Below are 11,493 nucleotides of genomic sequence, written 5' to 3'. Positions count from 1 at the left end.
ATCATTAGAAGAGCATGGTGGTGAAGTGTGCAATTATTTAGGGCTGATAATGAGACATATGGAGTTCGATTTAACGCCAGAGGAGGCAGATCAAACACTCGTGAATTCATTGATCATCCATATATAATCGTCACTTCTGCAGTGGCTTTGTGGGTAACGGGAGTTGCTGAAGCATATCCCAGCTGCCTAGGGGTGAGAGCACATATGTACACCCTGGATGAGTCACCAGCTTATCACAGGGCCACACACAAACACTCACTCATACTCGATGGACAATTTGCAGTAATCAGTTCACCTAAATTGCATGTTTTTGGAGGTGGGAGGAAACCAGAGAAAACGACATGGGGAGGCATGGGGAAAATAAACAAACTCAGCACTGATAGGATTCGTACCCGGTACATTCTTGCTGTGAGCTGACACCGCTAACCACTACACCACTACACCACTGTGCTGCCAATCAGTCAATCAATGAATCAATCATTATTTATATAGTGCTTTTCAAATTAACCAAAACAAAAAGAAAGAAGTTTCACACAAGATAGCATCAATTCTTTCCTTTGATCAAACAACTTTGACCCCCTAACCCTAACACCCCCCCCCCCCCCCCCCCCCCCCACACACACACACACGCTGATAAAGTCCAAAGAAAAACTGACGACCTGTGGACTAATTGAGTTGAACTGGTTTGTTTAAAACCCTGAGGCTTTTGAACAAATCAACCTTCGGGTTGCGCTGCCGGGGTGGCAGAAAGGACGGCGAGAGGAAGCCGCGCCCAGCTGCTAAAAAGAACAGAGTTGAGACATACCCAGAAACTTGATGTGGAAATGTGGAGGTGAAGCTGAACTCCCACTTCCACTTATTTCACAAGCACACTCCCTTCTTTGTGTCTTCACCTTTGGTGAGGGATCCTGAGTAGCTGCTTGTAATCACTAAGTTAAATGCTTTTTTTTGGGGGGGGGTAACCTGATGGCCGTCATTCAGGCTTTACACACTGTTTGTAACATTCAATACTGATGCGTTATTTGGCAGCGTCAGAGAAAAACTAGCCCCTTAGCAACAATACTACATGTGATTAATTTTAGTGTGTCAGTCATGAATCATCAGCCCCATCTCTGCTCAGCGACGCTGACATTGTATGTGAAGCAGCATAAAGCCTAAAGCCCATTTTGACGGCTGCTATGAAGGTTCCATAAGGGTGAATTAATCAGACACCATAAAGGTAAGTCCAGGCGATGCATTCATTTAATAAAATATTGAGTCAGAGCTACTTGTGCCCTAATGATATTAGAACGTCCTCATTCAGCAGTTTGCATTATGCAGTATTACTCTAGTTATTTTGTATTTGTGCAATATTTGTGAGTGTGAAACGTGTGTCGCATGTATTAATGTTGGAAACTCCAACAGTGGTGTGAAACATTGACCTTAGGGTTTCATATCCTTTTCTCTTTTTTTAAAGTCCTGCGGTGACTCTCTGGTGATGAGAAACAGGAAAGTGTGAGTTTGAAGTTCCTGGTTCAATCCGAAAAGATAAGAGGAAGAGCAGCGATTTCAGTGCTAACGGCTTCTGACGGTCGCATCAACAGTTGTGAACATGTTGCTGCTGCTCTCGCTGCTGCTGCTGCTGCCACCAGTGAGTCGCATTTCACGTCTAAATTAAAGTTAACAGAGGAAGATGTTGTCTTTCAGGGCCCTAAACTGGCATTTATGCATCATTGTGACACATGTGACTGCAGGGTGAAAGCCAGGCTCAGCGTGTGTCGGGCCTGAGGAAGAACGGCTCGTGTGTGTGCCCGGTGGACTTCAGCCGGTGGTCGTTCCCCGTCGTGGAGTACGAGGCCGTGCAGCAGCAGATCCAGACGTGTGGAGTGTCTTTAGACGGCCTGCAAGAACAGGTGAGAGCTCAGCTTGCGTGGATCTTAATGCAGACTGCATCTCGTGCAGTCCAGAGAGTCTATGGCTGTACGATAGCCTGAGGAGTAAATCCTGACCACTGCAAACTGCTCCATATTTTAAAATCCTAGAGCTGGAAATATGAGATGATTTTGTTTTGACAGATATGAATGTTTTCGGTTTGTTATTGATGTCTAGATCTAGATCTAGATCCAAACAAAGTTTCCTTAACCCCCCTGTTATCCTTGGAGTCAATTTGAATGTTTATCATTCAAGAAAATAATAGTTCACTTGTTTTTCTTTTTACTTAATATTTCATGACTTTTCCAAATTTGATGGGTTGAACTGATGAAGCGTAAAATTATCATGATGATATTTTTTTCAATGTGCTGAACACATATTGCAGGCAATCTGGCATTTCTCTCTCTCTTTTCTTTCTCTGTCTCCCTCTTTCTCTCTCTCTTGCTCTCTGTCTCTTTTTCATAAAAATACTCTGCAATGTAAGTGCTAAAATTCGACGTTCATATGATCAACCTTTGGTTTTTACTTTCACATAAGAGCTTCTGTTGTTTACTGGTGCAGATTGTGAATATTTTGACAATATTATTATATAGTGTCTTAGTTAAAAGCAGCCTCTATGCAGTTAAGTATAAAGTAACAAGTCAGAAACACTATGAATGTATCTAGAATGTTCTCCAGCAGCTCAGCCCATTTAGTTACTTTGTTTAGTGAAGATCGTTGTTCCTTTTTTGTATCCAGACGGGTATCCGGATCGCTCTCAAAATGTAATGGGATCTAAATTAGACCGAAAAACACCTTTAGATATTTTCCCCCCCATCAAGATCCATCCAGCAATTTTTTTGTAATCATCCTAACAAACAGGCAAAAAAACAAAACAAAACAAAAAACAGCCAACCAAAAGCTTATTAAGATTATTATGAGATTATTAAGCGACTGAATGCTCAGCTCACCTGACTTGCATGTCATGTGACTCCTAGACGATACATCACACAATGTATCAGAATGAGACAAAAGATGGAACGATCCCGATAAGGTGTCGAGTTATGGAGCGATTCTGTTTGTGTTTGTTGCAGGTGTTCTTGTCCAATCAGCTGCTTCCTCAGTTCCAGCATGTGATTCAGAATATCACAGCCCGACTGCAGCCTTACCGGTACTTGCACCACCAGGGCTTGTATACGGCTTTGTCTCTGCGCCTGCTGGGCCAGGAGCTAAGTCAGCTGGAAGCCGATGCCACAGCCATCAATATCCAGCTGAACAACGTACAGACACAGAAGCTTTCCAAGGAGGTACAGCAGAACATGCAACGACGTCTCTTGTGTGCCTCCAGAAATGGTTCAGCTGCAGCCTGCAAAACGGACATGAGGTCAAACGCCACCAGATCCAAACGGGGAAACTGAGATGTTGCATTAAGAACTACTACAGCTGATTGACGGCACAGTAGTTTCCTTTATTGTGTTTGTACTGCCAGGTCATAAGCAGAAAGCCGACATCGCTGGAATTTAGACATATTTCAGGAGAAGGAACACAATGACAAGAAGAAACAGAAGTTACTTGACATTGTTGACGTTGCATTTAAAGGTTTCCGATTACGGCCATTTTTGGCTCAAACTATGTTAACAAATAGACAATTACAATACGTTTTGCCAGTATTTCTGCCTGTCCAACATATTGGACAGGCAGAAAAAAGAGGCAACACATCATGTATGTTTAGAATGTCTTTACTACACTTTGAGATTAGCACCAATAATGGCGTTCATGTTTTTATTTTAATGAAAAATACAAGAATACTCTGATTGGGATCATTAGTTACATCATTCCTCATTTCTTGAAGTTGCTAAGTATTGACTATAAGATTAAAACGTACATGTATCATGCAGCCCTAGTTGTTTTACACATTTATGTTTACTGTGTGTGTGTGTGTTAGGTGGTTAAATTGCGTAGAGATGTGGAAAGGATGCAAATGTCCGACACCATCAACATGAAGACTGTCAAAGAGAAACTACGCTACCTGAAGAACAGCGCTGAGTCCTGCAGATCAATCCCCAAAGACTTCAGAGGTGGGTTTTCCATGGACATCCGAGTCAAGCAGCTCTCGCTCATTCATTAGCAGAACTGTCAAGCAAACCTGTATGCTTCAAACATCCATTATCTCCAGCAGAAGAAACAATGTTGCTCATGCACATGCTGTAGTTTCCATGACAGGAAGAAATAAATCATTGAAAGGCCATAATAATTAAGTTTGAAAACAAAAACAAAAAAAACAGTTTAAAAGCATGTATCATTAGAATTTGAATCTTAATTCCTTCTTTAAAAAAACATCTGCAATGTGAAAGTTACACCTGCTAGAAAAAGAGCAATTCACGGATTCTGCTGGAATGGGGGAGCTGTGTGGATAGATAATACAAAATTAAAATACAAATTAATTCATTAATTATCCTGACAACTCAAGCCTTTATCTAAAAGACAGACAGATCTCTTGAAAAGAACGGTTTATTTTACATCTTACCATCGCACATTGTTATACAGAAAAGGTGTAGAAACATTAACCACCGGTATATGGCGCTGTTTCAACCAAGTAGAAGAAAAGAGCAGATCAGGATACAAACTGATGAACATACACAACTTCAGTTCACAACTTTAATTACAGGCGGACAAACATATGTTGCTGTTTATTTGGGTTTTTATTTTATAATGATTTTATTTTTAGCTGATATTCTCTCACTTCACTATCTCTCAGCCTTCTTTATCATGTTGTCACTTATTATACCACACCCTTGTCACTGAATACTACATCATCCCCACCAGAAGAATGGCCAACAGTCATTTTTTAAAACTAAAATTTTCTAAAACTACAATTTTCTAAATCCAAAACTGTACCTCAAAAAGTATGCAACATCAAATCAAATATGAAAAGGAAAGCAAATAGTTTATTCAAAATTCTAGAAATTGACCCAAAATATATTCATCCTTATATACTCTCTTTGAGCGTTCAACATCAAAACTTGAACATTTATCTTCAAGTGGGAGTTTTTTTTAAATGGAACATGTTGACAAGACTGAAGTCACGTAAATACCTCCATCGAGGGCACCGTTGTGGACTGTGGCGTACAATTCCTGATATTCAGGCTCTTTCGACTCTTTCTGTTTGCAGGTCGTGACAGGCATTGTCTCAAGGGCCTCATCGCCAACATCAGCGAGCCCGTTATAACTAAGATCAGTCCCCACGGTAAGAGCACCATCTCTGGTTCATGGGGCAAACAGGCGCAGATGGATGGTGAGGAGCTGCAGAACGGCTACTGGGTTCAGCCTCTTGTAAAAAGCCACATCTGGGGCAACACTCTGCGCGTGTACCAAACCTATGAAGACTTCATGGCTTCTGCCAACCACAAGGACTTCACCTTTGCTCCATCCCAAATTCACGCGAACAGCATCGAGGGTCCCAGTGCTGTTCTCTATGGTGAAGCGCTGTACTACCACTGCTACCGTTCCGCAGACGTCTGCCGCTACGACCTGAAGAGTAACTCTGTCAAACGGGCAACTATCCCAGGGTCCGGCGTGGGCTTCAACAACAAGTTTCCCTATTGTTACTACGACTGCCGTGCCAATAGCGATATTGACGTGGAGGCAGATGAGACAGGACTTTGGGTCCTTTATGCCACTCTTGGAAACCATGGAAACCTAGTGGTGAGCCGGCTTGTGTGGGACAGTGAAGCTGAAACACTCAACGTCTCACAGACGTGGGAGACGAGACTGTTCAAGAAGGCGGTGAGCAACGCGTTCATGGTGTGTGGCGTGATGTACGCCACTCGCTACGTGGATGAACTTCGCGAGGAGGTGTTCTATGCCTTTGACACGTCAACGGGCAAAGAAGACAACTCACTAGCACTGCCACTGGAGAAGGTAGCTAAAGGCGTGGCCAGTCTGAGCTACAACCCCACCAACAAACAGCTCCACATGTACAATGATGGCTACCTACTGGCCTATGAGGTCAGCTTCTGAGCTAAAGCTAGAGCGCCGGTTTTCTGTTACTATTCCGAGGACAGACGTATTCAGAAAGAAGTTAGCTATGAGATGGAACAAAGGTAAAGGACAGGCTCAACGACTACTTCATATCTAGCGGACAAGGACGGCACATTGGATCAGAATGCTGTTTCAGCAAATATTTGCGATAAGCAACACGATATTTAAAAAAAAAAAAGTTATCAATTTATATAATAGAATATGTAACAATTCTTTCTAATAGAAAATGTCATTGTGTTGTTGGCCGTGGCGGTGCAAGCAGTTTCTTTTGTCATGGAGGATCTGTTTTAATAATTTTAGACATTTTTATTTTTATTTTTATTAAATAGATATGCTTAATTTTCCAGTGCAAAAAGTGATGTGCAACTTGAAATATTGATCAATTTAAATTTTCCATTTTGTAAAACCTGTTTGCTTCTCTGTTTCTTCTATCCATTGTGTAGGTTGTTTCTACTGTATGTACTTCATGTTAAACTTTGTTATTTCTTTGAAAATATCCACCAGGATTCCCTCAAAGAAGAAATATTGAGACCTTCTTGCCAAAATAAAAAATATAATAAAATGTCATGTCAAATATCACATACTGTTGGACAGCAGGACAGACGCTAGAAAGCAGATGGAAAATGTGTGTGTTTCTAGGTCTTTGTGAAAATTGTCCATAGATGTGCGTGTGTTTTGTGTTTCGTGTGGCTCCATGGTGAGCTGGCGTCTCATCCGGGGTGTACCCCACCTCTCGCCCGTAGTCAGCTGGAATAGGCTCACACAGACCCTTGACCCACAAGGTGGATAGAGCAGCTGTAGACTGAGGCTGCCTGCAAGAAAATGGATGGATGAATAGATCCATGAATTCTAAACATCAATTTGTCTGGAGAGTTGTGAGTAATTACATATGTGTAGTATAACTGGCCTATACCAGGGGTCGGCAACCTGAGACACGAGTGTCATGTGAGGCTCTTTATGATGACACGCGGAGGGGCAAAAATATTGTATTTAAGAATTGTAGCACACTGCGCAGATGTCACAGACCAAGGCAGGTGAGAACCCAAATTCACAACAGTAGAGGGGAAATCCAATAACTGGGCAATGTGATCCAAAGTCGGGCAGTCAGGCCAAAACAGCAGACAAATTCAGGTGGGGGGCATGCAAACTAGTGTTAGAGCTGATGAGGGATGAGTTGCAGGTGATGGCAGAAACACAGGTGACAGGAATGAGCTGATTGTAGGGGAAGGATCTGGAAGACAGGAGAAGTTAGTGTGTGGAAAAAGTTGACTATCGAGCAACGTTGTTATTGTGGCAAGTAAACCGGGTTCCAGCCGTTCAACATAGTTGTGGGCAAAGGATTGTGGATTTAATTCAAGAGGAGCCTGGGTGATATGCAGATATGACGGAGAATACAGACCTGAGGCTTTCCTATCGATAAGTTCAAGGTACGTTTTGTGCGTTTCCTACACAACAACGATTTAGAGAGTTGCACTATTATATAACGATCAACTAAGCCAGCGGTCTCCGACCTTTTTCCTGCCACGGACTGGTTTCATGCCGGGCAGTTTGTTTGCGGACAGGGGAGTAACTAAATTAAAAAAGAGGAATAAAATCTTACCGATAAACTTTATATTATGCACTTGCAATAGCTATTAAACAAGTATTACACCAACATCTACTCACCATAAGTTGTAAATAATTGGTCACATTTTATTTCTTTTTTCATGAATTCCAAGTTCTTGTCTTTTATTGCACGGTTCTTGGTCTCTATGTGCCGAAGCAGTTTTGAAGGCTTCATTGCCTCTTTAAGGCAGAGCGGACTTGGTGTGGAGTCAGCTGTAGATAAACCCGTGTTTTAAGTCTGACTCCTGGTTTGTCTGTTAAAAGACACTTTCTTTTTCTTGGTGGGTTGTCGGCTCCTCTTCTTCCTCCTCATTTGGCCTTTTCCCCTTTGAAGCTCTAAATGATGTTTGTTTTGTCCTCATTCTGGCTAGTTTATGGCTGTTATTTTTAGTATTGAGAGGCCTCCACCCTACATGACTGTGTCAAATTCTATAAACATCGGTCAACAATCAACCAATAATAATCTGTTCCTGATCCGTCCGTAACCTTTTGAGTTATATTGCTAACGTCGGCGATGCATTTCCAACGTAAACTTGCACACAGGAGTTGGTTGTAGAACTGCGTGAGCCCTGCAGGGGGAGTCGTGATCCTACTATGGAGTCAGAAGGACAGATGTTCCTGCTCTGTGGCCTGGTTTCCAGTTTCTGCCTGACTGCCCTTCAGACACACCCAAAGCTGGGCTCACATAATGACAGACCTGCTGCCCGACAGAGGACAGAAACAGCAGCTGTGTGGCTCAGGCTGAAACTTCGCGGCCGGTTCTTTATTGCGCTTGTGGTCAGGCTGATTTCATGTTTCTGTTCAGTGAAAATAGTCTTGGGAGGACGTGCATGTTCTGTAATAATACGCTGGAATAGTGAAACATTTTGTTAACCTTTTGTGGTATAAAAGAAAGAAGCCCATTCTGCACAGAGCAGTGATCGGGAGACGGTCATCTAGGTATAGGATAGGAACAAAAACGGTGGCTTTAACATGTGAGCTCATTTTTATGGGTTATTTACAGCTGATGCCACAAAGCTGAATGAATCACAAGAGATTAGTCGTGTCACGACGTTTTTTATACTCTTCCATTATATCGCTGCAGGGCTGCACTGTTTTATGTTTAAGTGTTTAGTTTATTTATAATTATATATTGATTTATTTAAGTAATTCATATTCAAAATTAACATTCAAAATCCCAGTAAGGGACTGCCAGGCCAACATTTGCTGACGGATCCTTTTGAGTCCCTTTTTGGGTGTCCCAATATCATCTCCAATATTTTACTACAGTGTAAAAATAACACGCCTGCAGTTCCAAATTTAAATACAGGTGGTCCTCTCTTTAGGACCGAGTTACGTTCCGAAGACCCAGTCGCTAAACGACTTCGGTGTTAAACAAAACCCCCTTTAACCAACAATTTGTGTGCACAAAATATTTTTACCCACAAAGGACCCTGGGATGTGCTGGCGTTGATTCCAGGGTGTAACCCACATATCCCCAACAGACCACAGAAACACCCACAAGGCGGATCAATCGGACATGAAAATGAATGAATGACTTTGTTTTTGCATACGTGTCAGCCATCCGTACTGTACATAGGACCATCTGTATGTGCGACATGCAAGCATATTAGCAATAGAATTATTACTAATTAGCAATGACATTGCGAGTCCTCGGCAGCAAACAGGCTCAATTTGCTGCGTGTTGTTCCCTTCTGGCAATAGTTTCCTGTCTTCTAGAAAGAAATTCTGACAAATGGAATGATATTTGGAATACTGGCACAGAATGCAAGACATTCAAACTGGTTTTTAATACTTGTGTGCGCGTCTGTTTTTACATTTAGATGAAAGTACTTTAGTTAAAGATTGGATAACTTGGCAACTGTAGATTAAATTTTACTGAAAAGCGTGAAGAGCTTCCTCGCCGCATTATCAAAAAATGTAATTTTTCAGGTCGGGGATGAGATATTTCACTTCTAAACCAACTTGATGTTCTGAATTGGGTGTACAGAATGGAAGCTGAATGACCACTTCCTCTGTTCTCTCTGGGTAGCTGCGGGATGAAAGCGATGGGCGGATGCTGTCCTGACGTTCACACACCATCATCATACTTCCTGCCAGGAAGCCCATCCTGATTTCTCTCGGGCAGCATCATGACAGTCATCATTATCATCATCATCATCATCATCACCATCATTGCTTATAAATACGTAATGCTTACATTTACGAGTCCATCCTCTCCACACGACTTTTATCACTCTGCCAGTAACAAGTAGATAATTACCAGACTTGTCCGACGACCCTGCAGCAGAATATGTTCAAGCAAGCAGGCCTGATCATCTTAAATCACAAGCTGCCGCAGAGGACTGTCCATTCATGAAGTACATACTGTAGATAATCTAATAGATTACGCTATGGAAAAGACAGAACCCACGCAGGCTCCTCGCGGAAAGTCCGCAAGTCGGATTCCAACCTGTAACCTTCTTGTTGTGAATCAACAGTGCCTACCACTGCGCCACCCATGATAAAATATGATACAATTCAATATTTTAATAAGCTGCTACCTCAGAACCTTATTGATCTCATTGACTCTTTTAGCCTGATCAATTGTGAATATAAAAGTAATGGCACATATTTGATGGCGCCATCACCTCCATCAATGAGTTTTTGTGATTGGTCACAGATGCCGTCCTGTTATCCTCCCTTTTAATTTGAGAGATTACTTTGTCCTTCACCTCCTCTGTTGGTGACCGTTACTCCTCCCAGACTCACTTCTCCTCTTGCTCCTCTTAAAATCAGTTCATCCCAGCCCGAATCAACTATTTGCTCCCAAAGGTTTGCCGGGTATTTTTTGTTAATTTCTTTTACATCTTGTTTCCGTGCAAATAACATTTAGCCAGTAACATTTGTAGCTTGTCTGCCAAACATAATTTGTTCCCTTTACTGAACAGGGCTATATGACAGCTGGAGGAGCACCACACCTTCATCCACTGAGGATCTACGGATCTCCACAGGGACACGTATTGAATCCTGGTGATTCAACTGCAACCACGAGGGTACAGTTTACAGTTTACATTGCCTTTAACGTGCATGCAAAAGTGTTTGCAGCAGTAAAACACGAGGGGTGATGCTTTTGCAAATACTAGTTTAGGAAAATAAAATTCTATAATCATGGCACTTATTCAGAAATAGTTAAAGCACTTACTTTAACTAGGCCCAAAATGCATATTGAGACATTGATGGGATGTTGTGGGTTGTAGAATAAGAAGCAACAAGATGGAGTTAAATAAAATCACCAAGGTGGGGCCCTTCACTGAGGGGGTGATGCTGACAGGAATGGCTGTGGGAGTGGAGGACTGTGGGTGGGACCAACCTTTGTGCTATATCAGGCTTTCTAATGACAAGGCATTTTGGAGTTTGAAGAGTACGGAAATATATGTTCCAGAAAAAAAGAAGCTGTTCCAGGCTAAATTGGTGTAGCATCCCAAATGACAGGCTGGGTGGAAAGGGAGCACGTTGAGGCTGCCAGTGAACTCTTTAGCTTGACATCCTTCCACAGATGTTCTACAAACGCCCACGGAACACACGATCCCTGCTGCAAAAATTGTGATGAGGCTTTCAAAATGTGTTGCCTTCATTTCCTGTAAGGTTTGCCTTCTGCTGACTCTGTGGGTAAAATGACTAGAAATATATTGAGACAGAGGGACCTTTAGAGTCCGACAGAAGTCTTTTAGTTCATGTTTCTCTGTGGCCCTGCCAAATGAAATATTAGAGAGAGAGAGAGACCCATTTATGGATTTAAAGACTTATTTACATATATTTGTGTAGATGTGATATATTTGACTCGGTCAAATCGCCTGGGCATCTGACAGACAAAGATGTCTTGGTTGTTTCTGATGCTCTGCCTTCTCATCCAAAGGTTCAAGACAATCTGGCCTCCCTGACAAGCTGCCTGTCCTGTCATCCAATCAGTCACTG

The 11,493-nt window shown here is 42.1% G+C and overlaps 1 protein-coding gene across 1 annotated transcript; it reads left to right on the top strand.

Annotated features, from left to right (window-relative positions):
* The first annotated feature begins 1,591 nt into the window (after positions 1-1,591).
* LOC137893549 (olfactomedin-like) lies at positions 1,592-6,468 on the top strand. Its single transcript, XM_068738958.1, has 5 exons — positions 1,592-1,630; positions 1,734-1,892; positions 2,985-3,197; positions 3,836-3,968; positions 5,063-6,468. The coding sequence occupies exons 1-5, from the start codon at positions 1,592-1,594 to the stop codon at positions 5,908-5,910; spliced, it is 1,392 nt and encodes a 463-aa protein (XP_068595059.1). The 3' UTR covers positions 5,911-6,468.
* Positions 6,469-11,493: the final 5,025 nt, after the last annotated feature.

This window comes from Brachionichthys hirsutus, chromosome 5 (assembly GCF_040956055.1).
Source record: "Brachionichthys hirsutus isolate HB-005 chromosome 5, CSIRO-AGI_Bhir_v1, whole genome shotgun sequence".
Lineage (NCBI taxonomy): Eukaryota > Metazoa > Chordata > Actinopteri > Lophiiformes > Brachionichthyidae > Brachionichthys > Brachionichthys hirsutus.
This window is presented reverse-complemented; position numbering and strand designations above follow the sequence as displayed.

Excerpts from the sequence above, each read along its gene's own strand:
- LOC137893549 (XM_068738958.1), top strand. The coding sequence starts at position 1,592 with ATGTTGCTGCTGCTCTCGCTGCTGCTGCTGCTGCCACCA. Across the intron at positions 1,893-2,984 it reads TAGACGGCCTGCAAGAACAG|GTGTTCTTGTCCAATCAGCT; the intron begins GTGAGAGCTCAG and ends TGTTTGTTGCAG. Across the intron at positions 3,969-5,062 it reads AATCCCCAAAGACTTCAGAG|GTCGTGACAGGCATTGTCTC; the intron begins GTGGGTTTTCCA and ends TTCTGTTTGCAG.